A 24,093-nucleotide genomic window follows, 5' to 3' on the forward strand; every position below is an offset into this window, starting at 1 on the left:
TATAAGCTTGTACTACACAGGTTGGTAGCATGTTGAGCAGCCAGGCTTATCTCAAGAGGGGTCAATGTGAGCTGTAGGGGAGTTGCACAGAGATTCACAGTGACAGGTATTCAAATAAACACTTACATTCAAGGTTTCCTGATTAAACAATTTATCAGTCAGAGTAAGCCTTCTTCAGAAGTGGGCAATATAACATTAACACTCAAGTAAACTTCAGAAATAGTCTTAATATTTCTAAATCAATAAGTACCCTTTTGGGATGGCCCACAGACACTACCTACACCTTCAGGTACTTCAATAATGAGGGTGCTGGGGAGATTAATATATCACTGTTGCATTTAGAATCAGATTTAAGAGTTTGTCAAAGAGCAAGGTAATTATGACCCAACAAGAGATCTCACAAATATTTCTCAAAGCAGATAAGTACTTTTGTAAACCTCGCTCCCCCCCCCCCCAAATGAAAGTTAGTTAACCCTTTCCTGGAAGGAAGACCAAACACATTCACAGGGGGAAGAAGAGTCATTCAGGGAGCCGGTCAAAGTCAATTTGAGCCAAAGTCTAGGTCAAACTCAGAGGTAGGTAAAAGTCTTACACTATGTTTTAAAAGTCTTTGGAGATGGAAGAATTCAAAGTAGGGCCACAAGCTGTTTAGGCTTCTGAGGTAAAGAAGCTGTCAGCAACTCTACAGAGCAGCCACAACAAGTCTCACCAACAGATAACAGTAGACTGTACAGTACCTTTTATGTTGAAGAAAAGTGCAGTAGATGACTTCTGTTCCTGTGCCTCAGTCATGTGGACAAGAGGGAAGACTTCTGGGGACTCCTGCACTGCAATGGGACAGTCACCGCTCGCAAACAAGCCAACTTCAAACAAGTGGCACTTCAGTGTTCCAGCTCCTTGTGTCTGCTGCAAATCGCAACACTGCGGTTTCTGGCTGTCGATGTACTTTCCTTGTACTTTCCTTGCATCTGGGGTCCAGCACTCTGAGGTGGCTCAGTCTCGGTCAGTCCTGCTTCCTGGGAGTCCGGAGGATCTTCCTGGACCTCGAACTGGTGTTCCTCTCCCTGGCTATCCGGTTCCAGCGGCGACTGCAGTGGATACTCGACCAGCTTTGAGAGGATGTCCATGTGGCTTACTTTGGAGTTGATTGGTCCCACCAACTGAAGGGGAGAAGTCGTCCTTGCAGGGGCTTCTCGGTCGATACAATTTGGCCAAACCAACGGTCCAGGAGTTGCAGCAGGCATCCTCTTAAAGTTCTTCTACAGTTCCTTCGTCCAGTGATCGACTCTGCCTTCCAAGCAGGTTTCTCCCATTCATTCTAGCCTCGCTGTCAGTGCACCAGCAGGGTGGCTGTACTTGCCGGCCAGTCAGCCGGCCAATCATTAGAGTGCATTTTGGTCTACTAGGAGAGTAAGCACAGAGTTTCGGCACCTCCCTCACCTCCTGCCCCACCAGACACCCTGGAGCCATAGGCGGGCTTCACTCGTGAATCCCGCCAAAGGCAAAGCGAACAAGGGGACCAAACCTGGCACGCAGAGTAAATCTCAAGGGATCTTTCCACAAAGAAATGGCGAAAAAAGACCAGGCCATTTTGACGAAAATGGCACCCTTGGGTGCTTTACTGTAGCTGTGAACGCAGCCCACGGTAAATCCACACCACGGTAGTTAAAAGTAAACCACTGCCACGAGCCATTCAGTGAGGAATGGGTAACCTAGAAATGTTACATGAGAAGCTAGATAAAGGGGATCCAATGTAACCCCTCCTGCACCCTATTGTAAAATGGTGTGTGCTGGATCTAGAAAGTTACAATCATAAGTAAAGTCAATTTCACTTTCCTGCTCTTGGAAACAGTAGTTTATCCAAGAGAAGGTATTTAAACCCCCTGTGCCACTGCACTGAAGGTGCTGTGTAACACCATGTAAAAGATGATGCCTATGGAGTTTCAGACTCCACAACCAAAAGAAACCAAGTTCAAAGATCACATTTAAAATACATGAGAGAGTTGGAAAAGGGTCTCACTCTCTCCAGGTAAAAAAATCAAGTCCTCAAAATCCTGCAAAGTTGCTGGGTGTCTCCAAGGTGGAGGGAATTGGCACATTTCTGAGAATTCTCCCTAACACTCCCCTCTCGCACATGAAATCCAGTGACATTTGTTCCCCCATGGATATTTCCTTCACTAGTAAATATCTGTAAATATCTAGTAAATCTGTGCAGGTCTCCTGTGATTTCCAAAGGACCCACACAGGAGACGTTGGGCCTTGAATCTCTTGCTGTGCCCTTAGGTTATAAATATTGCCTGTGCTCTGGGTATGGCTAGAATGACGTTTCGCAGAGTACATACAGAAATTGGGGACAGAGTCTTGAGAGTATGAATGCGTCTGGTCATATTAGGTCTTATAACTCTTGGATGGCATCCCTCTGAGGGCATGGCTTGCAACTTGGATAGCCCAGCAGATCCCACCTCTAGATAGCTCAAGGCTCTGTAGATGGGGCCCTTGTAGGCCAGCTTTTCAGAAATTGAGCCTCACCTTCGTATGGAGGCAGGGAGACTCCATAATAAACTCCAAATGTCAGACCTATGAGCAAATGATGCTGGAATCCCTAAAGGTTAAGCTCTGCCTCGGTCTCAAATATTGATCTATAGAAGTATACCATAACTTATCAGCTACCATTGCTGTATAGTGTGTGGATATCAGTTCTTGTATTAGAGGATATCACTCATGACTCATATTTTTATCTGTCCGACTGGTTCAGACTTCTACCTCCTCTGCGCACTCCTTCACTGTCCCTTCCCCTCATATAGTTAACCATTTTTACCACACTTAATCTTCTCAATGTAGATTCAAAAGCTGCTTGAATTTGGGAAGGGGTGCAATATAGGGATGGTCTTTTTGAACAAGGTTGTGGTGTTGTATTCCCTTTGGCTCCACTTTCCTGCTGACCTATGCTCCATCCTGAACTTCTTACCAGTTCAAGTATTCTTTCTAACAATCTTTTTGTATTTGTGTTTATTAAGGAGAGTGGGGGTCCTCTGCACTGTAATGTACATTTTTGTAAAATGTGAATACAAAAGAAAATGGGCACCATGGTTGAAATCCTATTGGCTTTTCAGCTTGTGGGCACCTATTTTCTTCCTCTAACTGCAATTATCGCTTTTTTTGTTCAGCGATCCATGGTGTGCACATTGCTCCATGTATTGTTCATGGATGTTTTTTGCCGCTTGCCCATTAATCCAGCTCACAACTTTGTGCAAGAGCATTCTTGGGAGATTGTGATGTTTCCTTTGCCATCTTCGAAGCTAATTATCGTTGGCCCCATGCCAGTGGGGACGACATACACGCAGTGTCTTGGAATCTTGGCATTTCACTAAATATTGCAGTACTTGGGCTCCGATCAGCCAGCCTCTTTTGGTGTGGTTATTAGCTATAAGCCTTTTTTTGCTGAGTTTACACTTTTGAAATATTGAGATGCAAATAATTTTTTCATTCACTTTGAGCACATTGGAGGCAGGAATCTATCAGCCTTTTATTTTGGTCTTTTATTTTGGTCTCCTCTCTGAAGGCATACGTTTGGATCTTGCATTGAATGGCTCCATGCTTTTTGCCTTGCATGTACCAATTCAACTCTTTTATCCCTAGGCAATGCTCGAATTTCCGAAGAGCAGTCAATGTACAATCACTTTCGTCATTCTTAACCCTTTTCATTGACCTTCGAGCATATGCCCTGGAAGTGGTCTCCTGTTGCTGCAAGGTATGTTCTAGTTTTTACAGGCAATAGGCGCAGGAAATCATGTGCTCCTACTCATCGGACACCTATCTAAGAGTTTTTAGAAATTCCACATTTTGACCCCCAACGGGGTGGGGAAGAGTGGTGAGGTCAGGTGAATAGGATAGATTCACGTGTAATACAGATTTCCTCAGGGTGACTGGGTGAGATATCTCTGTCCAATCCCTGAACACAACCTTTTGGTGATCAAAGGAGTTGCCATATGATCTCCATGCAAAACAGCGACATTCTATGGGCAGGTAGGAATAATCCTGAGCAAGAGTAGTGTAGAAGACTGAGATTTAGTCACTGAGCCTTAAAGAATGTTGCCTTTTAGACAAGGTTCTCTTTTATAGGTCCTTGGGAAGAGTCCGCCTTCCTGTTGGAGTAATTCTAGTCTTGCATTAACAGTACAAGGTGCATACAGAAAGTTGGAATGTTTTTCCTTACAGAACAGTTTAAGTTCCATGTGTGTCCCGGTTCTTCCAAGTGATATTTCAACATAAGCGGAGTTGATGGTTGACTTAGTTCAGTCTTTGTGGTTGTTTATTAAAGGCAAGATCTAGGTATAAATTCCTTATTTTTTTATTAAAAACGGACATTTTATTTTGCTCAACTTTCGCTGCTTCTCAGCTCATAGATTTGCAGCTCACTTAGGTTTTATATGTTCGCTTTATTTAAAAATTGCTCGTACCTGAAGGTGGCCGGGAGCTCACCTCAGTCTGGTCGTAGAATTCCACCTGTGGACCAAATGTGTATGGTGACTTAATATAATTGCTATACTGAAGTGGTGCATTTTTAGTCCTCGTAGTTGAGAAATTCCAATCCTCTTTGGCGCTTAATGTTTTAGTCCTTAATCTTTTCGCACTTACGGTATACATTTTAGTGGCTCTGACACCATTGAGGGCAGGAATTTGTATTGAGGTTACATCAGCTGGGATAGTGATTGAATTACAGAACTTCTCTGCAGAACCTTTAAAAGTTTTGTTTGTGCAAATAATGTAGTCCTCTGGATGCATTTTTGCCTCAAGTGCTTTTTTAATTAAATTCCAGTAAATGTCACCCTACCTTAGGAGGTTCCGACAGATGCAGAGAGCATCCGCCATGATCTGAACAGCTGGGACCTTCTTAGATTTTCCAAAAATACATGAATTACGTTGGCTCTTCATACTAACGTCTTGTCCATTTGTTGTCCAATACCAAGGAAAGCAATCCACTAATTATATATCCAAGTGCATTATGCACAGCAAATCCCTACCTGCTCGTCACCCTCTTAAAGATAGTCATGTGTACGTGGCCAGAGCCATATCCAATAGACTGAAATCTTGATTAGAAGCTGTTTGATCAAGTCCTGTTTTGTCCATGTACTTCCTCCTCTCCAACTGGTGATTAATGTGTGTTTAATAATTCCATTCCTATTGGTTTAGAGAACTGGGGTTAGTCACGAGAGTGACTGTTCAAGTCAATAGTGATCATTCCTCTTTCTGCCCCACTGAGTGCTCCATATAAGAGGACCTGTATGTTTTACTCTCTGAAATAAGGACAATAGCCTAACGAACAAAAAAGGGGAGCAACAGGTATGCAAGTGCATGACCCCTTTATGCCACCCACACACCTGGTGAAGTGTGCCCCTTAACCCGGATAACCGCCTTCCACATGGAGGACATCTGATGCGAAGATGACCTGCATCACAAAAATGATTCTTTTCTATAAGAGGCATTGCTTACATGAAAAATAAGTATTTTACTGAAGTAAAATATGTTTTCTTACCCTCATATACCCGAGCATTGCAAAAAAAAGGGTAAAATACTCTTGACTCAAATTGTTAACCTGTGCCCAACCATCACTCCTGTTTTTGTCTCTAGGTAGAGATTTGACCTGTGACATGGTGCTTAAGTGAATGCAGATCTGGATGCTGATGTGTGAATGCAGAAACGTGGATGCTACCGGCTCTGCAATGGTGTGTGGTCCCTTCCCATACCAACACAAATATACTGTTCATATGGAGGAAGGGGACTTGTGAAACACAAGTACAAGAGACACTTCTATTAACTAGTCTTGCCGGAAATCAGCTATGTTTGTTTCTATTGCCAAAGAATTGCATACATTGTGTACCCACTGTTTGCTGAAATGAACTAGAAAGTATGTATTGGGCCATGGGCCTATTTAAGTACAGTTTCTGCCAGAGGTGCAAAAGTGCTATTTGTTACTGAACTGTTACCTGAATGTGACATTGGAACCCTGTTTTTTATCGTAAACAGGAATTGAGATTTCAAGTTTCCTATGATTCATCATCATTTAAACCAGTCTTGAATTAAATGTATAAACCCAACTAAAAGCTACTTGCTGAAGCTTTGGTACATTTGATTCTGAACTGATCCGACGTTCTCAAAACCTGTTTGGAAATGGCTTCACTATATAAATAATACATAATCCTATGTCTTTTACTTTGCATTCTGTGGCGTGTAGTCCTGGATTGAAAATGGCAAGGCCACAACTACAACTCCTGGAATGCAAACAGCTTTAGCTAAGTTTTGGCGTTTTCTATTGCATTTTAAGTTTATAGGCAATGGGGGGGCGGGATTCAAACGTGTAAGGGATGTGAGAGAATGGGAATGGTGTTAGAGAGAGTGAAGGTGCAAGCAAAGGAGGTTGTTGGGGATGGAGTGGGTTCCATTGAGTGATTAGGAGGTGGTGTGTGGGTTTGTGAGACAGGGTGAGATTGGTAGTTGAGAGAGGGATGTGAGAAAAAGGATTAAGATAGAAGGTAAGGGTTTGAGTGAACGTGAGAGAAGTGATGCAGTTGCATGAATCGGCATATGCAACAGTTCGAATGAGAGAAACGGAGGGGGCGAGGTGGGGATGACTTGGGTGGTGAGTGGTAGAGTATTGTGCTTCAAGACCAAGGGTCATGTATTTATTCAACAGCACATGCCGCTAGTGCATGGTTTTGGTGACTCCAGCCACCACTGGGTTGCTTTTGTTTCTCAGTGGGGTGCCATGCTCAAAGCTGACCTGTTACCGCAGTGAGAAAGTCTCCTCTCAATCTCGCCCTAAACGATCTCCCCTTCTCCTGATGCCAGCAAAATCAAGAATGCAGAGCCACCTGGCCAGGCCACAGCTGCTCAAGAGCGAGCCCATGGATGCATACCAGTGCAAGCGGAATGGAGACCGTTGTACAGCCTCTCCCGGTTTCAAGGCCCACCCTTTGCTCCATGTCCATTGTGCACACACCCTGCCCAGCCTCCCATGCACTAGCAGGGGCTGTGTCCCAAGACTGTCTGATGGTGCTCATCACTTGGTGTGCCCAAGTGTGGAAGAGTATTTTCTGAATTTAATGGGTCATATTGTTGTGTATACAATCATGCACTTTTCTCAAGCTTGAAATTGATTTGTACAGACTGCTGGAGTGCCACAATTTATACGTTTTCTTTGAAAGTCAGACATGGGGCCAAATCATCTCCTGACTTTTTTTTTATTTTTTAGTTTTGTTGACCTTTTGTGAATTGATCCTCCAGGAGCTGCTTTTCCTAGTAATGTCTCAGATTATTGCCTTTCATGCTTGTTTTTCTTGCTATTTTAACGCTCTTCCTTTGCTAATTAGTTTCTAGTGTAGTGCTAAACAATACATGTTACATGTATTAAGTGTTGGAGTAATGATAATGATGCATCTGTAACCTAATTAAACACTGTCCAGTAGGATGTTCATAACTTAAAGGGTAACACGTGAATTGAAACTTTAAATAAGTGTGATGAGGGTAAAACAAAATGTAACTAATTACAGTGTAATTATGATTCATATTTTTATTACTTTGTAGGAGACTCCGACTAAAGATCTTGGCACTCGAGCAACAGAAGCAAACAATCCATATGCCAGTAGCAGCCCAGTCTCATCTTCTAGTCCCAGTTATTTACAGAGATACACAAACTCAGAAAGTTCAACCGATGAAGAAGGTAATTGAAAATACCTGGGAACTGGGTAGTGTATTTATTTATTTTACATTTTTAAAGCGCTCACACAGCCCGCGGGCATCGAGGCGCTGTTACAGGAATTTTGTTTTTTAGTTGCGTGATTGTTTTTTTTTTGGCTTAGTTGCATACTTATAACGCGCTTAAACACCCAGAGGTTTCTAAGCGCGGACTCTGGGTTCAAACCTGTGTTGCTTGGTGTCGTCTTGCTTCGAAGGCGCGCAGGTTGCCGCTGAGCTATCCTCCCGGGATCATATTGTATGTGTCTTTGAACAGAAGTATATACGATGGGAAGGTCTCCATAAAGCTTAATGTGTTCAAGCGCAGTACAAGAGCAATAACCAAGCGAAGTGTTTGCTTTTGTGCAGTGAAAAGCTTTTGGGTATGGAAATGGCAGATATACTTAGTCCTGACATCTGTTCCTGCCGTTTGAGCACTAGGGACCACAAATGGCTCTGCAGGCGCACTCTGCTCCTGCTCTGCTGCACCTCCTGTTTTTTGTTGTTGTTGAGAGCCACTTGTGGCTCTATCGAAGCATTCCAGAGCAGAGTTTCTATTCTAGCATTGGTACAATGTTAATAACCCTTATGAGGGAAATTATAGCCTCATTCCTTTTGGTGAGCAGATTTTGCTGAAAAGATGTGATATGTGGAAATTGGCTGCATCGTAGAGGCCTGAGCAGATTGTGCCTGAAAACTCTGTACCTTTGCTGCTCAGGGTAGATTCTGTGGGGTGAAAGCAGGTTAAGCCTTGTAGAAGATACTCTAGCACCGCACCACCAAAAAAGAAAGTGCTGAAGAGATTGCCTTCCAAAGAGTTCCTGGCACAATGACAAAATGTGGCAGCAGACCAAAGATGGAAGATGCCAGAGCACATTTTGTACTACACCTCATCCAGAGAAATGGAGGATAAAAGTGAATGAAAGCAGAGTGGTGAAGGGGGATTATTAGAATGACAGCCCCAAATCCAACTAAAATCTGCCAGGCACAATGTACTGCTGAACCACAAGACATGACAGTAAAGCACTTACAAAAGAAAACTCAGCTTGAACAGAGGAACACCAGTTAGAGGGACGCAAATCCATCTATTGCAAGGAGCCACAATATATTAAACATGTCTCAAAATCTACTCCCCAAATAAGCCTCTAAAATCGTTTCGCAAATGTCTGGTTTATTCATCCCTGGATTCATTGAGCTCTTGATATGGGACGCTCCTTCCCGGTACTGGCGGGCAACGTGTGAACATCTTTTCCTGGAGAGATGCTTGTGGCCCAAAATCTACCTTATTTTTTTAATGTAACTGAAAACATGGGTGTTTTAGTTACTGCCTAGATGTCATTTAATTTCCCATTAGCTAAATAACCCAACTTGCATCACTGGCGGAAGTGCGTTTAGATACCCTGTTGGATCCGGAGTCCTGAATAAGTGACCAGGCCAAACCAAAAAAAAGCAAGCATCATATGATGTGGCATTTATAACACACCTGTACACAAGTGCTTCTAGGTGCGACAAGAAAAGGAGGGGGGAAACAAGGGAGGACAAAATAACGATCTTACTAGGCCTTGTCATTCAGATAACGCAAGTGCAGCGAAGAGGGAAGGGGAGAAGTGCCAGGGGAAGGGGGAAGTGCAGTTCATTTTGGTTCCCTCATTTAGTTCTTGGTCCATTTGATGCGAACAGCTCTAATGTTTGTGCAAATTCTTAACCTATGGCACACAGAGTGTAAAATCAAAGATGAAAAGCGGTAACCTTTGTGGAAGTTGGATTTGGTGATTAAAAAACATTGAAAACCTCAAAAGACAAGCTGATCAAATGTGCATACAAAATATGCAGTATCAATGCTTGCGCAATATGGTACTTTAAGAAAGACCATTCTCTGGACACTTTTTCAGCAGTGTGTGCCTTGAAACACCCAGATTAATTTTGAGCTCCATTTGTCTTCTATGAAACTGTCATGTTAATGTCTGTTTGGGTGATTGCAGGCCCCGAGTAGCAGCTGACAGACCACACAAGTATCCCACCCATCTAAATGGATTAGAAGGTCCTAGCCACAGAACACATGCAGGGTTTCAGAATTTTGCTAAAGGAGCAAATACAAGACAGCCCTTTGGCAAATGTGGGCGGTGCCAAGGTCAGTCTACTGAAGTCGGGGAAGCTGAGGACTGAGACAGGAAATCTGGTTCCAGGGCGAGCATCTCGAACAACTGAGGTCTTATCAGAGGAAGTGCAGTGTACTCTAGCAACTACTGTGGTGTTTAGAGCAAATTCAACCTATTTTGAGACCGGAAAGGTCAACAGCAACAGTGCTTGCCTGCCTTCCCCAAACTTCCACAGAATAAAGGATGGGGCGTTTGATGCACTAGAAATCAAGGGGTCCTTAATACAGTTGATTAGTCAGGAAGATGAATGGTAATTTCCTCAGCAAACATCTGACCAGGCACGAAAGAAAATTTAGCATTGTGGGGCAGACACAGTAGTCAAACTAGAAGAAAAGATCATGTAACTGCTTGAAAATGCCACAAGGCTATCATACACGCTTATATTGGGAATGTACAAAGATGTTCTCCATTAGGCGTTGAAATGGTAGATGAGGCTTTCCTAACCAATCCTCTGAGATTACATTGGGCAGGTGAACCCATCTTGCCAAAGTGTCCCCTGAAATCTGAAGGATCAATCGGAGCACCTACGTGGCTATGCTTGTCACCTCATAAGATAACCATTTAATTTTGTCGGCCGTAAAAAAAAAAAAACCTGGACCAGCAGGTCTTTTGTTCCATGATCGAATATCCAGAATCAATGGGATGAGGAATCATCAGAAGTTCAGTAAGCACTTTGTAGGAAAGCGGGGGGCGGGGGATGCAAGCTTTTGTCCGATACCTTCGTAAGCTGATTGTTTAAAAGGTAGGCAACTTTCTGCATACTCCTGTCTGCATGAGTTTGTAAAATCATAGGGTACCCCCTGCCCCAAAATAGGAAAACAAATGCAGTGATTTTTTTTTGTTTTTTTTCAGTAAAACATCAGTCTCTGGAATTAATTTGTTAAAATCACATGGAACCAGGAAACCCCAGTAGTTCAGCCACCAGTTTGTATTCTTCTAAAAGTTCCATCCTTATAGTTGTCTGATCTTTCAGTCCCTTTATGAATATTGTAACCATTTTTTCTCTTATAGTATGTGCGGCTTTTGCTCAATCGTTTTCTTTCTCAAGAAAACCTCAGTTCATCGATATACTTTATTACGCCTACATCCTGTCCCCTTTCCTCCATACTGTATAGGCCTCCCTCACTGGGAACGGGAGACAGAACCGTTTTCCCCAGAAATATCACCTTCCCCTTTAAATTTAGAAATGCACAGCAGCGCGGCCCTGGAAGCATGCGCTCCCCTGACTCCGCCAATGGCGCCACTCCTCAGTCCGCTTTTCTGCATCGACGTGAACGGACCGCTTTCTCCAGCGTTCCTGGGTTAGGCCTCCGGCCTTGTAATTCCATGCGCTGTTCCCCAGTGAAGTGTTCTCGTCTCTTTTCTTTTCCAATACTAGGTACTGCTCTGTCCTCTGGCACCACGCTCCTCTCCGGCGCATGTCGACGGCAGGCTTCAGCAGGTGTCCAGCCTGCAAGGGTCCCTTCCCGACATCCGACGCCCACGCTCTCTGCCTCTGGTGCCTTGGCCCAGACCACGGCAGGGACGGCTGTACCATGTGCGACGCCCTGACTATGCACGCTCAAGAATCGACTTGCCCTGGTGGCGGGAGCTCTTCGGAAGATCGCCTCCAGAGGACCTTAAAGCATTCCTGAAGCAGAAGACGCCCAAGGTAGGTGCCCTGTTTTCCTACGCTCCCCGCAAAGGTGTGACTCCTTCCCAAGGACACACCTCAGCGGGAGGGTCATCTCGGGTCCTTAAACCAGCAAGAACACTGGGGCTGCTACCGGCCCCCAGGCCAATGGGTTGCAAAATCCTACCGGTGCTACCGCTGAAGAGCTGCAAGGCTCTATTACCGGATCCCAACCAGAGGGGCTATGCCCTGACACCAGCCCTAGGTCTGAGGGGGCGCCTGCACGCAGCACTACCGGCCCACAGCCGAGGGCACCCAGCCTTTCAGGCCTCGACCTGTGGTGCAGGGAAGGCCACAGCCACCACCATCGCTTAGCGTACTGGTGGAAGCCAGTCCCATCTCAGCAAGTTCCAGCTAAACAAATGGCCGCTGGGCCAGACAAAATGGCTGCTCACCCGATGCCTTTTCCCTTCAGAGAACAGGCAGTGGAACAAGCTTCCAGGTGGGATTGGTCAACTCCTGTCACTTGGTCCACATCCTATCCATCCACTTCACAGGGCAGATACACTTCGCACTATGCAGTGAGACGGGGCACACCCAGGACACAGCAGCCTCGGCCCTACACCTATGACTATACCATCAGGCACTCCTCCGGCTTGTGAAGACAGGTTCTTCGAGAAGTTCCTCGCCCTCATTAGATCACCGCAGATGGGTACCATCCTCAGGGACATAATCAATGACATGCTCCCTCCTGTACAGCGACAAGCATCCAGGCCCATATCGCCCACTGGGTCCAGCTCAGCCCCCGGCTCCCATGCCTGTACCAGTCACTGCAGCCCCAGCTCTGCCACCTACAGCTGCCTGCACCCAGCACTCTTCCGGCTCTACAGGACACAACGGTGTACACAGACGAGGAGGAAGACCCGGGCACCCCATCGTCAGCCAAAGCTTTTCACGAGCGACTGGCGGGCCTGGCTGAGTACCTAGGAATCGCGCAGCCACAGGTGGAACAACCGGAGGCAGGGGTACTTGCTGAAGTCTCATGCTACATTCTCCTACTAAAACTGGAGCTCCACTTCAAAAGGATGTCGAAGCACTTGCCAAAAAAAGGTTGGCTCAAGCCACACTCTACCCAACCTACCAATAGGCGTCTCGATGCTAAGTACAGGCAAAAGGAAGGAGACCCACTACTATTGGCGCACCCCAAACTACACTCCTCGGTGGTGGCGGCAGCGTCACTATACTCCAAGCCACAATCCTCCTCGACGGCTTCCACCTCTGCACTCCTGGGCAAGGAGGAAAAGCTTTTGGAGACGTTCCAGAAGAACATTTATTCTAACACCACTCTCCACCTGCGCCAGGCCAGCGCCATATTGGCTGCTGTCAACCAGAAGCTGTGGCAGGAAATTGCCCATTTCCTCGCTGAGCTCCCCGCACACAGTCAGGCTTGCTTCAAGGATGGGCTGGCGGAGGCCCAAATCGTGGCACAAGATATAATGGAGTCCACAGTGGTCCATATTGACACTTCAGGGCGTGCCATTTGTGTTGCCACTGACATGAGAAGGATGGCTTGGCTCAGGGACAGACGAGGAACTCGATAAGAAAAAGAATAGCTCACAGACAGCGCAATCTTTATCCTCACTAACTCTGCACCCAGGACCTGCAGCCAAACGCACCAGCGCTCGGACAAGGGTCGATCCTTCGGAGGCTTCCAGGAGAGCTTGTCCAGACAACTGGATAGATCCCCTAGCCAGCAAAGATGCAAACTTTACAAGGCGGCTAACAAGGGTTTTTTCCAGTCCCCCCTCCTCAGCCCCAGCCTCAGAGGGGAAGAAGTTGTGACGGGCCCATCCAGATCCACGACTTTCCAGTGGGGGCAGGCTTGCCCTTCACATACACCGCTGGGGGACACATTTCACTGACCCTTGGATCCTCTCTGTAGTACCCACAGGCTTCTGCCTCCCCATCCCTCCTCTTTCCTCCCCAGCAGATTGGTACAGCAACTCTGTTGGCGGAAATCCGCTCGCTCGTAGCGAATCAGGCAGTGGAGGAGGTACCAGCATTGCAGCAGGGCCTGGGCTTTTATTCACGAATGTCCGCCATGCACAAAAAGAACCAGCTGGCCTGAGAGTTGTTGGACCTTTCCACCTTGAATCTTTCCCTACCACTCCAAGATGCCTTCATAGTGGAGACATTTTGTGTGGGAGACTGGATGTGCTCCCTGGATCTGAAGGATGCCTACCTACATGTCCCGATCTGGGAACCCCCATCGTTCCTTCCTGAGGTTCAGGATCATGGGTTTTCACGTTCAATACAGGGTCCTACCATTTGGACTCAGTTCGGCCCCCAGGGTCTTTACAAGGCTAATGAACACCGTGGCAACCCTACTCTGGGCACAGGGCCATCACATTTATCCATATCTAGATGACTGGCTAGTCAGGGCGAGAGCTCCAGAAGCGGTCCAGCGTACAGCCTCCACCCTCATGGATACACTATACGACCTGGGATTTTCGATCAATTTCAAAAAGTCAGTTATTGCCAAGCAGAGTCTGACCTTCCTGGGCCTTATCTGGGACACGAGCTCTGAGGATCAGCTTTCAAAAGAGCCACTGGCCATTTTCTCAGCAAAGCAGTGACCTCGGTGTGGTGGTACCAACACCTGCTTGGAGTCATGACCACATGTCTCCTTGCAGTGCAACATACGAGGTTCAAAATGAGGATGCTGGTGCTACTTTTCCGCCTCCTGGAACCAGGAGAAGGAATCGCAGGCAGAATAGGTCATAATACCATAGCATATCCACAAGGATCTAGTCTGGTGGGGTACAGACAACCTGCTGATAGGCAGACCCCTCTGAAACCTACACCTCAGGTCACCATTAACACAGCCTCATCCCTAGAGGGATGAAGGGCTACCCTGGCCAACCAGTGTCCATGCAGTATGGTCCCGTTAGGAGCAACTGGCACTCATCAACTGGCTCGAGATGATGGCTATCTGGCTCGCTCTCAAAGCCTTCCTACCCACCGGCAAGGTGATTCTCACTCAGACAGCTCCACCTGTATGGGTGGCACCGGGTCTCCTCAACTCTGCAGACTGGCGATCAACATTTGGGAGTGGGCTCTGGTGAACAGCATACACCCGTTGGCAGTCCACCTCCCGGTGGGGGGGTCCAACCTAAACGCGGACAGGCTCAGCAGACTGGGCATGGACAACTACGAATGGCAGTTGAATGAGGTCGTTCAGGGGATCTTCACTAGGTGGGGTCATCCATAGGTCGACCTCTTCAGCACCAGTACCAATAAGAGGCACCCCCAGTTTGCCTCCTGGCTGGGGCAAGGCAGGGGTTCGCTAGGCGATGCAATGCAGATCCCTTGGAACAACATGAACAAGTATGCTTTTCGCCCCACCACCCTGGTTCACAGGGTCATCTGAAGGATCAGGGAGTCGTGGGACCTTTGGATCATCCTGATGGCTTCATGGTGGCCAGCAAGACCCTGGTTCTCAGAACGTATCAGCCTGTGGGACTAGGCCCCGGTACACCTCTCGCTGGGCCCAGCACAATACTCTCTCTGCAGGGGGGCACAGTGATTCACCCATCCCCGCAGAGGTTGGCCCTCGCAGCATGGTTCCTGAACAGGTCACCCTGAAGCATCTGCACCTGTCACAGGCTAACCTGGCCATCATACAGGGGGGGCTAGGAGTGATGCTACTAGGAGCCAGTACAAAAGCAGGTGGAAAGGTTCTGTCACTAGGCAGAATCCAAGGAAATAAATCAATTGACTTGCACGTTGGACGATGTTCTATCCCTCTCTGCACAGCTTGTATACTCGGGGGTGCAGGTAGACACATGTGACATGTATCTGACGGCCATTGGAGCTTACAGGAACTCGGAAGGAAGTATTTTCATCCTTTAATCCGGTGGTTAAGAGGCACTTGGCGGGCTGACTAGACTGTATCCACCCATCAAGAACCACACCCCGTGAGGGGCATCAATGTGGTCCTGGGCGCCCTGGTGCATAGACCATTCGAGTCTATGGCTTCCAGACAATAGGATAGTTACCATTAAGACGGCCCTGCTAGTGGGCCTTACCTCGGCACAGAACCGGTGAAATCCCGTAACTGGTGGCTTTAGAGCTGTGCAATACATTTCACACGGACAAGGTGGTGCTCAGAAGACACCCCGCATTTTTACCTAAATGAGATGGTGTTACCCACTTTCTTCGCAGACCCCAAGGATGAAGCTCAGAGGGTATTGCACTGTCTGGATGTCAGACGTGCGCTAAGATTCTACCTGGACAGAACCAAAAGCTACCATAAATCAGGCACCCTCTTCACCTTTTTGGGGGGTTCAAAACCAGGCTGGCAGGCCTTCAAGGCTTGCATAGCAAGGTGGATGATTATGGCCATCAAGGAGACATACGAGGGGCAGCACAAACTATTGCCAGTAAACATGCATGCCCACGCCATCAAAGCTAAGGCCACAGTGGTAGCTTTCCAAAGACACGTTTCAACAAAGCGGCTACGTTGGCTACTCCCTCGGCCTTCTACAAGCACTACTGCTTGGATGCCAACGCCAGGTCGGACGCAGCATTTAGTCAGGCAGTGTTAAGGAATTTGTTTTCTTAAGAGGGGCAACTCTCCACCCTGGGGCTAGATTCAGTTGTAATCACCCATACAGTATGGAGGAAAGGGGACGGGACGTAGGATTAATTGAGTTACTCACCGTAGTGACTAACGTACTCCTAGTTCATAGTCCCCTTTTCTCCATACATCCCATCATTCTCCCCCGCAGTCCCCCTAAATAAAACTGTTCTGTAGGCAATGTTAATATTGTTGACGCGTCAAAGGGGATTGAGTGGCGCCAGTGGGCGGAGTCACGGGAGCACATGCTCCCAGGGCCACGCCCCCGCGTGCATCTAAATTTAAAGGGAATATGATTTTTCTGGTGAAAAGGTTCCATCAACCGTACCTAGAGACCCATACAGAATGAAGCAAAGGGGACTATGGACTAGGAGTATGTTAGTCACTACGGTGAGTAACATAATTTCAGCAAAGCCATCAAAGTCATGCATACAGGCGTTAAAACAGCAATAAAACATTACATAAAAAGTAAATTCTTGTTATTTGCATAGGGGAGAACTTTTTTTTTTTGCAAAACAACTTGGAGAACTCTGAATACAGATCTAAAAATGACATGCATATACTCCATGCTTTACCACGAAAGCTCAACAGTGCATTGGGCTAATTTTCATCTAATTTAGTTTTAACTAGCCACAATGCCTCTTTGATAGACCCTACTTTATAATGTTAAAATAAAGGTCTGGAAACTGTCTTCTTGGGGGACAGATGCAGATAAAATGCCATCTTCCCGAATTGTACAGAAAACCCAGTTGCCCAAGAGACCACTATTCCATCGAGCATTAAACTCTGCAGATGTACAATTCCCATCTCAATTTAATCATTAATGATTTCAGATTTGAAACCAGGTGTATCTATTCCAAATATCTTAAATTGAAAGTCCGCCTTGGCTCAGAATTGAGACTCGGGCCAAGCTCATTAGGTTTACTCCAGAGCAACGGTATGTTCACTTTTGTGCACATAACTTTAATGAATAAAAACCCTGGTCGTTTTGATTTCCACAATTCGAAAGCAACAAAGACATAATCAATATGGGTCTGTGATACTTCAGTCCTGTAGGTAGGATGGCCTGGACAATCGACCTCAGCGCAGCCATGAGACTACCCGGAGACCATATGAAAAAAAAACATGTTGGCTATCTTTTTTCCACGAGGCTAATGACATGAGGGAGAAGTATTTAAATCGGGGAATCCCCAATATTCATTTTTGGAAGCGGGCTTACAGGAGTACAGCACATTAGGTTTAATTGACAATCTCCTGCAACTGTAACTTGGCCGAGATTATTTGTATTCCTAGTTTCCATTATAGTGCCTAATACAGAATCAAATACCTCAACATGGAAGCCCCGGCAAGTCCTGCTTAACAGCGGTATCCTGCTCCTGCTCCTCTGGATTTGTGGAATTGCTTATCGCACGAGGATTGAACTACCTATCCCACACGGTGAACCATTTTGAAAAGAAGACAGAGTCTACAAAGAACTGATAGACATTATGCTTATTAAAAGCTAATAATTTGCTATTTCCTTTGCTTAGGCTTTGTTGGTGAGGTGTAACGGGGCACGCGCGCGCACCCGTGGAAGCCCCGGCAAGTCCTGCTTAACCGCTTTGCCGCGCTTTTCGCGGTTTGGCGGCTGCATTCTGTCCACACTTGCTTGTCACCATACATTATTCAGTTTCGTACACCAGTGAATCTAAAACTGAACCTCAGTACATTTAAAATGAAACGAGGTATCAGCACCCTGAGAACTGGCATGCCAATGGTCACGTCTGCTCATCGTACCAACATTGATGGCTCCTTATTTAGCTCACCGCAATGCCTTGTAAAGAGATCGCGATTCAGTTCTACTCCCTATCATGTAAAGCCAATTTGAAATCTAAATCAGAGACTCCCCTTAATATGGATATTCGATCCTTTTGTCGGGGAGTCCGGCACCCAGATCAGCCTGCGGAACACACAAACCCCCCATTTGAGGAAAGCAAGCTGCAATCTGAAGTTATTGGTATGGATAGTCACCCACAAAAGGGTTCTGCGCAAGGGCAGCATGATGCTCATGATGTTGTGTGTGACATGATTCTACCTGTATACCCTATTGTGAGCTCTAAGACATTTAAAGCACAGTGTCTGTGACCGCTGGTGTTCCGACTGTCACCTTTGCTGATGAAAATGTTTCTTTAACAGATAGCATTCTATTGAATAATGCATTAACTGGTACTGCTGCCAAATCTGTTATTGATCTAGACATGCTTGATACATCTCACGACTCAACTTATAATTGCAAGTCTGACAAATCAATGATATCTAGTGATATGGCTGTAATAGACTTAGACACGAATGCATCTTGCTTCCCCACACAGACGCTGTCTGATAATTTATCAAAATCACCTATTTTGTTTACGAACATTAGTGCAGACTCAGTTGAGAAGCTATCGTTCATTGCGCCTACTCCACGCAAAATGGCAGTTAATCACCTCCCATCACTGGGAGACCCTGATCAACAAACTGGTTTGACTGAGACTGCTTTAACTTCCATGAATATGGCTACCCAGTCTCTTGCTAAACTGTTTGAAGCTTTAGTTAATAAGGCCGATGTGCACTCACAACAATTGAATCAGTTATTGGCCACTCATCTCGACATTATGAACAAATTGGAAATTTTAAGTGACAAAAATATTTCAGTCACTAAGATAAAAAAGACGGTGAGCTCTCAAACCGATCTGTCTTCAGCTTCTCCTAAATCATTCCATGCAATTCCATTTATTTTGAATCCTATTATTGATTTGGCTCCAAATTCAAACAATTGTGTAGCACAGTGTGAACAAGGAAAAAAAGGTAAAAAATCTAACTATCCATTATTTGATGCCACTCATACAAATGTATCTGACATGTTTACGAAGCCAATTCAATTAAAGCAAGGTGTCTCCAAGAAGTCGAAAAATATCAAGTCTGTAGCCAAGAACAGCTCCAACATTAAAACTTTTGTTAACAAACTTTCAATACCTTCTAATGCCACCAAAATTGCATCTAGCGCTATTACTAAAAAATATCTGAAGCAATTACAGATTAGGAAGACCACAAACTCTTTAGAGAAGAGTAAGCTTGTGGAATCGTATAGTCCTCTGAATTCCTTGGTAAATGTAGCCATAGCTGCTGAAAATGTTCGTTCATCCAACCAATCTAATACATTGTCATGCCTGCAATCTAAAGCAGCACTAGAAGATCCAATCCTGTCTGACCGTCGCAGAGAATTAAGGCAGGCATGGATGACTATATGGCCTCACAATTACCGCCACAGACGTTGCTTCCTCCAGACTCCCTATCCCCGACTCCTACACCTGAATCAACCGATATTGACGTGAATATTGGCACAAAACACTGTTTCGGTAGCCGTGCCGAAAATACAATCAGCTGATTCCTTAATGAAAACTAGCTCCTTATCTTCTTCTAATAATACCAAGGTTGCACAGCAAGTGATGGCTCCTTGCGCAAACATTGAAGAATTGATTAAAATCACGCTATCCAAAATCTTGGCTTCCCAAACTGAACCGAACGGAAATGAAGTTAAATCTGCCCCTAAGCTAAATGCTAAAATACCAGCCCCTTGTAAAGTCGATACCCAGAAAAATGTTGCCCGTTCCTCCAAACACCCGGCTGTGCACTCGCTATCTTTTAGATGTCGACCAGCACCGGCTCGGCAATATCACTTGAATCGAGCAGCTGTTCTATCTATATTTAGCGAGTTGCCGGAACTTGATGATATTGGATCTATTGACATCGTACAGGTGGAATTTACGGATCAAATAAATTGGGCAGTTGTGAATTTATGGATAAATGGTTAATGCCATTTGGGCCGCAAAGACTCAGCTTTTCGACCTGGGATTTAGTCTCAACAGGTTTGGAACCTATAGACTGCAACGCATTGGAAATCACTAAACCAAATATATATCAGCAATCGAATAGAAAGCAAAATGCTTGTATAGCTAAATGTCATTGCAACCATAAAGATCTGCAACGTTAGCATTTAAATGGACATGACACCACTTTCTCCTTGATTAGCTGGAATTCTAGAGGACATAAGCACTTAATGAACAACCAAGATATCTCATTACTAAATCACAATATTTTAATACAAGAATCCTGGTTGCTACGTGCTCCAACATGGGATAATCCTAATATCGTACACTCTCCAGCTGTTAAGGGGAAATTAGGTTGTCCTACCTCTGGCCTACTAACGGCTGTCAGGCTGAGTTCTGCCTTAAAAATCCAATCATGGTTTTCTCCAAATTCCCATTTACAAATGACCAGATTGATTGGACATCGTATGCATTGTGCACTTATTAACGTATACTGGAATCCTCTGAGTATCTCAGACGATGACTTTTTGGACTCTATGCATAAGGCGCTTGATCTTATTATACTTGATTGCCAAGTGGATATCATCATAGCTGGAGATTTCAATCTCCATTGTTTGGGTCCTAAGTATAAATCTGACATGGGTCGTCTTGACAAATGGTTGAGTCTTGCGAACTCCAGAAATGTATTCATGTTGAATGGCTCGACTGCTATGGATATTCCACCCAGACCAACATGGCACTGCAACTAGCGAGGCGATAATTGATTACATCTATGTCAATCCCATCATGTTAAGTAAAGTAAAAACATTTCAAGTTATTGACATGGACGCTAGCGACCACAACATGCTTAAAATGACCTGGGTCTGCCATCAAAATGAGACTCAAGAAACTTTGCAATATCTAAGAGGTTCTATTTTTGTAAACACAGCCATGAATAGGTTAACCTGGTCGCAAGAATCCTTAGAAGCATTTAGATCTTGTTATGAGGCTCAATTAAGGTGCCAGAACTATAGCAAAAGATGCTCACCTGTACTTTATCATGATCTAATGCAGTTGTTCCAGCACAACTCCACATTACATAATCGAAAACAAACTCCACATCTAGATATATTCGATCACGAATTGAAAGCGATGAAATCGAGAATTCGTGTTGAAAAAAGAGAGGCCTATAAACTCCCTCGTGACGAGAGACAACGACACTCACTCAAATCAAAACAAGATATAGGAATTGGGTGAGAGGTAGGCAGGCTAAATTGTACCAAAATGACGGGAGTACCATGTTAAGGACTCTAGCCAGTAAGAATTCGGCAGAATCGTGGAGATTAATTAATCAAGCCACAGCAGGACATCAAGTCTCCATTCAGACAAACGACGTGAATGAAGACATATGGGTTCAGTTTTATTGTAATCTTTATGCGCCATCATCTGTTACTGCAAAGACTGTTAAACCTTTGCATCATTTGATGTTTGATCTCAAATTTGATGGGGAGGACATATTATTTTTCATCAACCAAGCTAGTTGCTCAAGAGCTCCAGGTCCAGACGGGTTGTCAAATATGCATCTTAAACAACATCTGACAATCTGGGCTGATATACTACATGCAATGTTTACTAATATCATTGACGCGCAGCAAATACCTCACACTTGGAAGCAAGCCATTGTTGTACCCATTTATAAGAAAGGTGATCGGTCCAATCCGGCCAGCTATAGACCGATCTCACTATTAGATGTGCCTGAGAAAATCTTCTGCCGCCTAATATTGAGAGATTTGAACATTTGGTCTAAGAACAACTTTAAAAGGGATCCCTTTCAATCAGGATTCATTAGTGGGTTGGGCACACTTCCCAATATTATAACCATTAACATGTTAAAGGATCAGTATGCAGAGCGGAAGCAATCATTATATTGCGCTTTTATTGACTTCCGTTCTGCATTTGACTCAGTAAATCGTGACTTCTTGTTTCAAAAACTAGATCTGCTGGGCTGCCCTATATAATTATTAGCCTTGATAATTCACCTCCATACTGACACTACTATGCGCATCAGATTAACTATGGAAGGCCTATTGTCTTCACCGTTTAATACATGTATGGGTCTTAAGCAAGGCTGTATATTGGCGTCCTTGTTTAATTTATTTATTTTAGACATGGGTAAATCTTTTAGGCAAGTCATATCTGATGCTCCTGAGCTGGGGGGACAGCGCATAGCGTGGCTTTTGTACGCGGACGACCTGGTTTTAATTTCCCAGACCCCTAGTGGTCTCCAAAATTTATTGGGTGCCCTTACGACTTATGTGAAGAATAATCATTTAATTGTGAACTTTGACCAATCACAAATTATGATTTGTAAATCACATCGCAAAAACAAAACATTTAATTACCCATGGTCGATTTGTAATGTGCCATTGAAAACTGTAACGGAGTATAAATATTTGGGGCTTATGGTGCCGAATATAATAATTGATTATCTGTATCAGACTAACTTGCAGGCCAAACTCTCAAATTTGATCTCGCAAGCTAAAATTTTGCATTATAAATATGGTAAATTTACGCTGAAGCACATCCTACTTTTTTATGAACAAAAGGTAGTACCAATGTTGATCTATGCGGCGGAATCGAAGTTGCACCCTAGTGATGAAATGCGGAACAAACTAGAAGCCTGTTACTGGAGAAAAGTATTACATCTTCCGAATTGTACACCCATGCCTATTTTACGGTTTGAGTTGGGATTGAACTCGCTAGCATCTAGAGTCAAGTGGCGAATGTGTGCTTTTTTTCACAAATTTGTATTGGGGTTGGAAAGTAACAACATTTTGAGTACGGTGGCTCACCATCTAACTAAATCGAAACATCCCTTCCCACTCAGATGGCGAAACCAGGTATTGACTATTTTGTCTGATGCAGACATAACTTTGACGCTCTTGCTTGAAGACCAGCACAGGCCAAAATTAAGTTTAATCATTATGCCTGGATACTAAATTCTGAAATCTGTCTGAAATTTAAAGACTTCACTAGAGATAACTTTGGTTATAAAAAACTCGGCCAAGTGGCGAACTATTTGTTGAAATGTCCTGCACCAGTTATAAGAAATAACTTTTTACGCTTTAGATTAAATCTGTATTTAACTAGAGAAGTGCTTACTAGGCGGCATATGATTCCTCATAATTTGAATTATTGTCGCTTCTGCGAGTTGCCTACAGAAAAGGAGATCTTGCAACATCTAATTATCTCCTGTATCAATTTGCAAGAGTTACGAACCAAACATTTTGCTCATGTACTAAACCTGTATAAACAATATGATGAAAATCAGATTTGGAATTTACTTTTAGCTGGAACGAAGTTCTCCATAATCAAAGCAATAGTTCATTTCCTTGATGCAATTTTACCTTCTGAAATCAATATGTAATCATTCATTGTTACCAATTTTAAAGCGAACAGAACTAATTGTACATCTGAGAAATGAGATTGTATAGTTAACTTTCTTCATTTGTATTGTTGGTTCTCTTTTATTATTCATTTTAATGATTATCTCTTGTATTTTTATTTCATTTATTATTTTTCGTTTTTTTTGAAAAGTTGATTAAACTCAGCTGTATCAAAAATAAAAAAATAAAAATAAAAAAAATACCTCATCAGACTCCTCTGATGGTCTGATATATATATTTAACACATGTAACTCCTCACTGCCTTAGTTTGATGGTAATGCCTCATATGCCTGGAGATAGAGTATTCATATTTTTTGCGGAGGGTATCAAGGCTGTAGTAAACCCATATCAACCCCATATTGGCACCCCAGCCCCCTTAAGGTGACCACTAGAGCCTTTGGATGCCGGCCAGAAGGCAGTTTGATAACCCACTTCATAGCTGGGTCATTCTTCCATGTCTCCTGGGGGCATGTATTTCGCCCATGCACGCTTGATCCTGTAGATGGTAGAGTTCTAAACACATCAGCAAGAGGTTCTTTTACGAGTGATTGGTGCATCAGAGAGATCTTAACAGCATCTCATTGAGTATTAGATGGCTCGGGTAACAGTATAGCATACATTATATCTGAACAAATACTAAGACGCTGTTCTAATGGTGCAGACAATGGATATGTTT

At 44.5% G+C, this 24,093-nt stretch overlaps 1 protein-coding gene across 1 annotated transcript in view; it reads left to right on the top strand.

The window, feature by feature from the left end:
- Nucleotides 1-24,093, top strand: part of LMTK2 (lemur tyrosine kinase 2) — a 471,403-nt gene that overhangs the window by 338,479 nt on the left and 108,831 nt on the right. Inside the window, exon 12 of the mRNA XM_069645647.1 lies at nucleotides 7,585-7,720. Within this exon, the coding sequence (XP_069501748.1) occupies nucleotides 7,585-7,720 (136 nt within the window). The remainder of the gene's footprint in view (nucleotides 1-7,584; nucleotides 7,721-24,093) is intronic.

The sequence above is a fragment of the Ambystoma mexicanum genome, chromosome 2p (genome assembly GCF_040938575.1).
Source record: "Ambystoma mexicanum isolate Mex_15411 chromosome 2p, UKY_AmexF1_1, whole genome shotgun sequence".
In the NCBI taxonomy this organism is placed as follows: Eukaryota; Metazoa; Chordata; class Amphibia; order Caudata; family Ambystomatidae; genus Ambystoma; species Ambystoma mexicanum.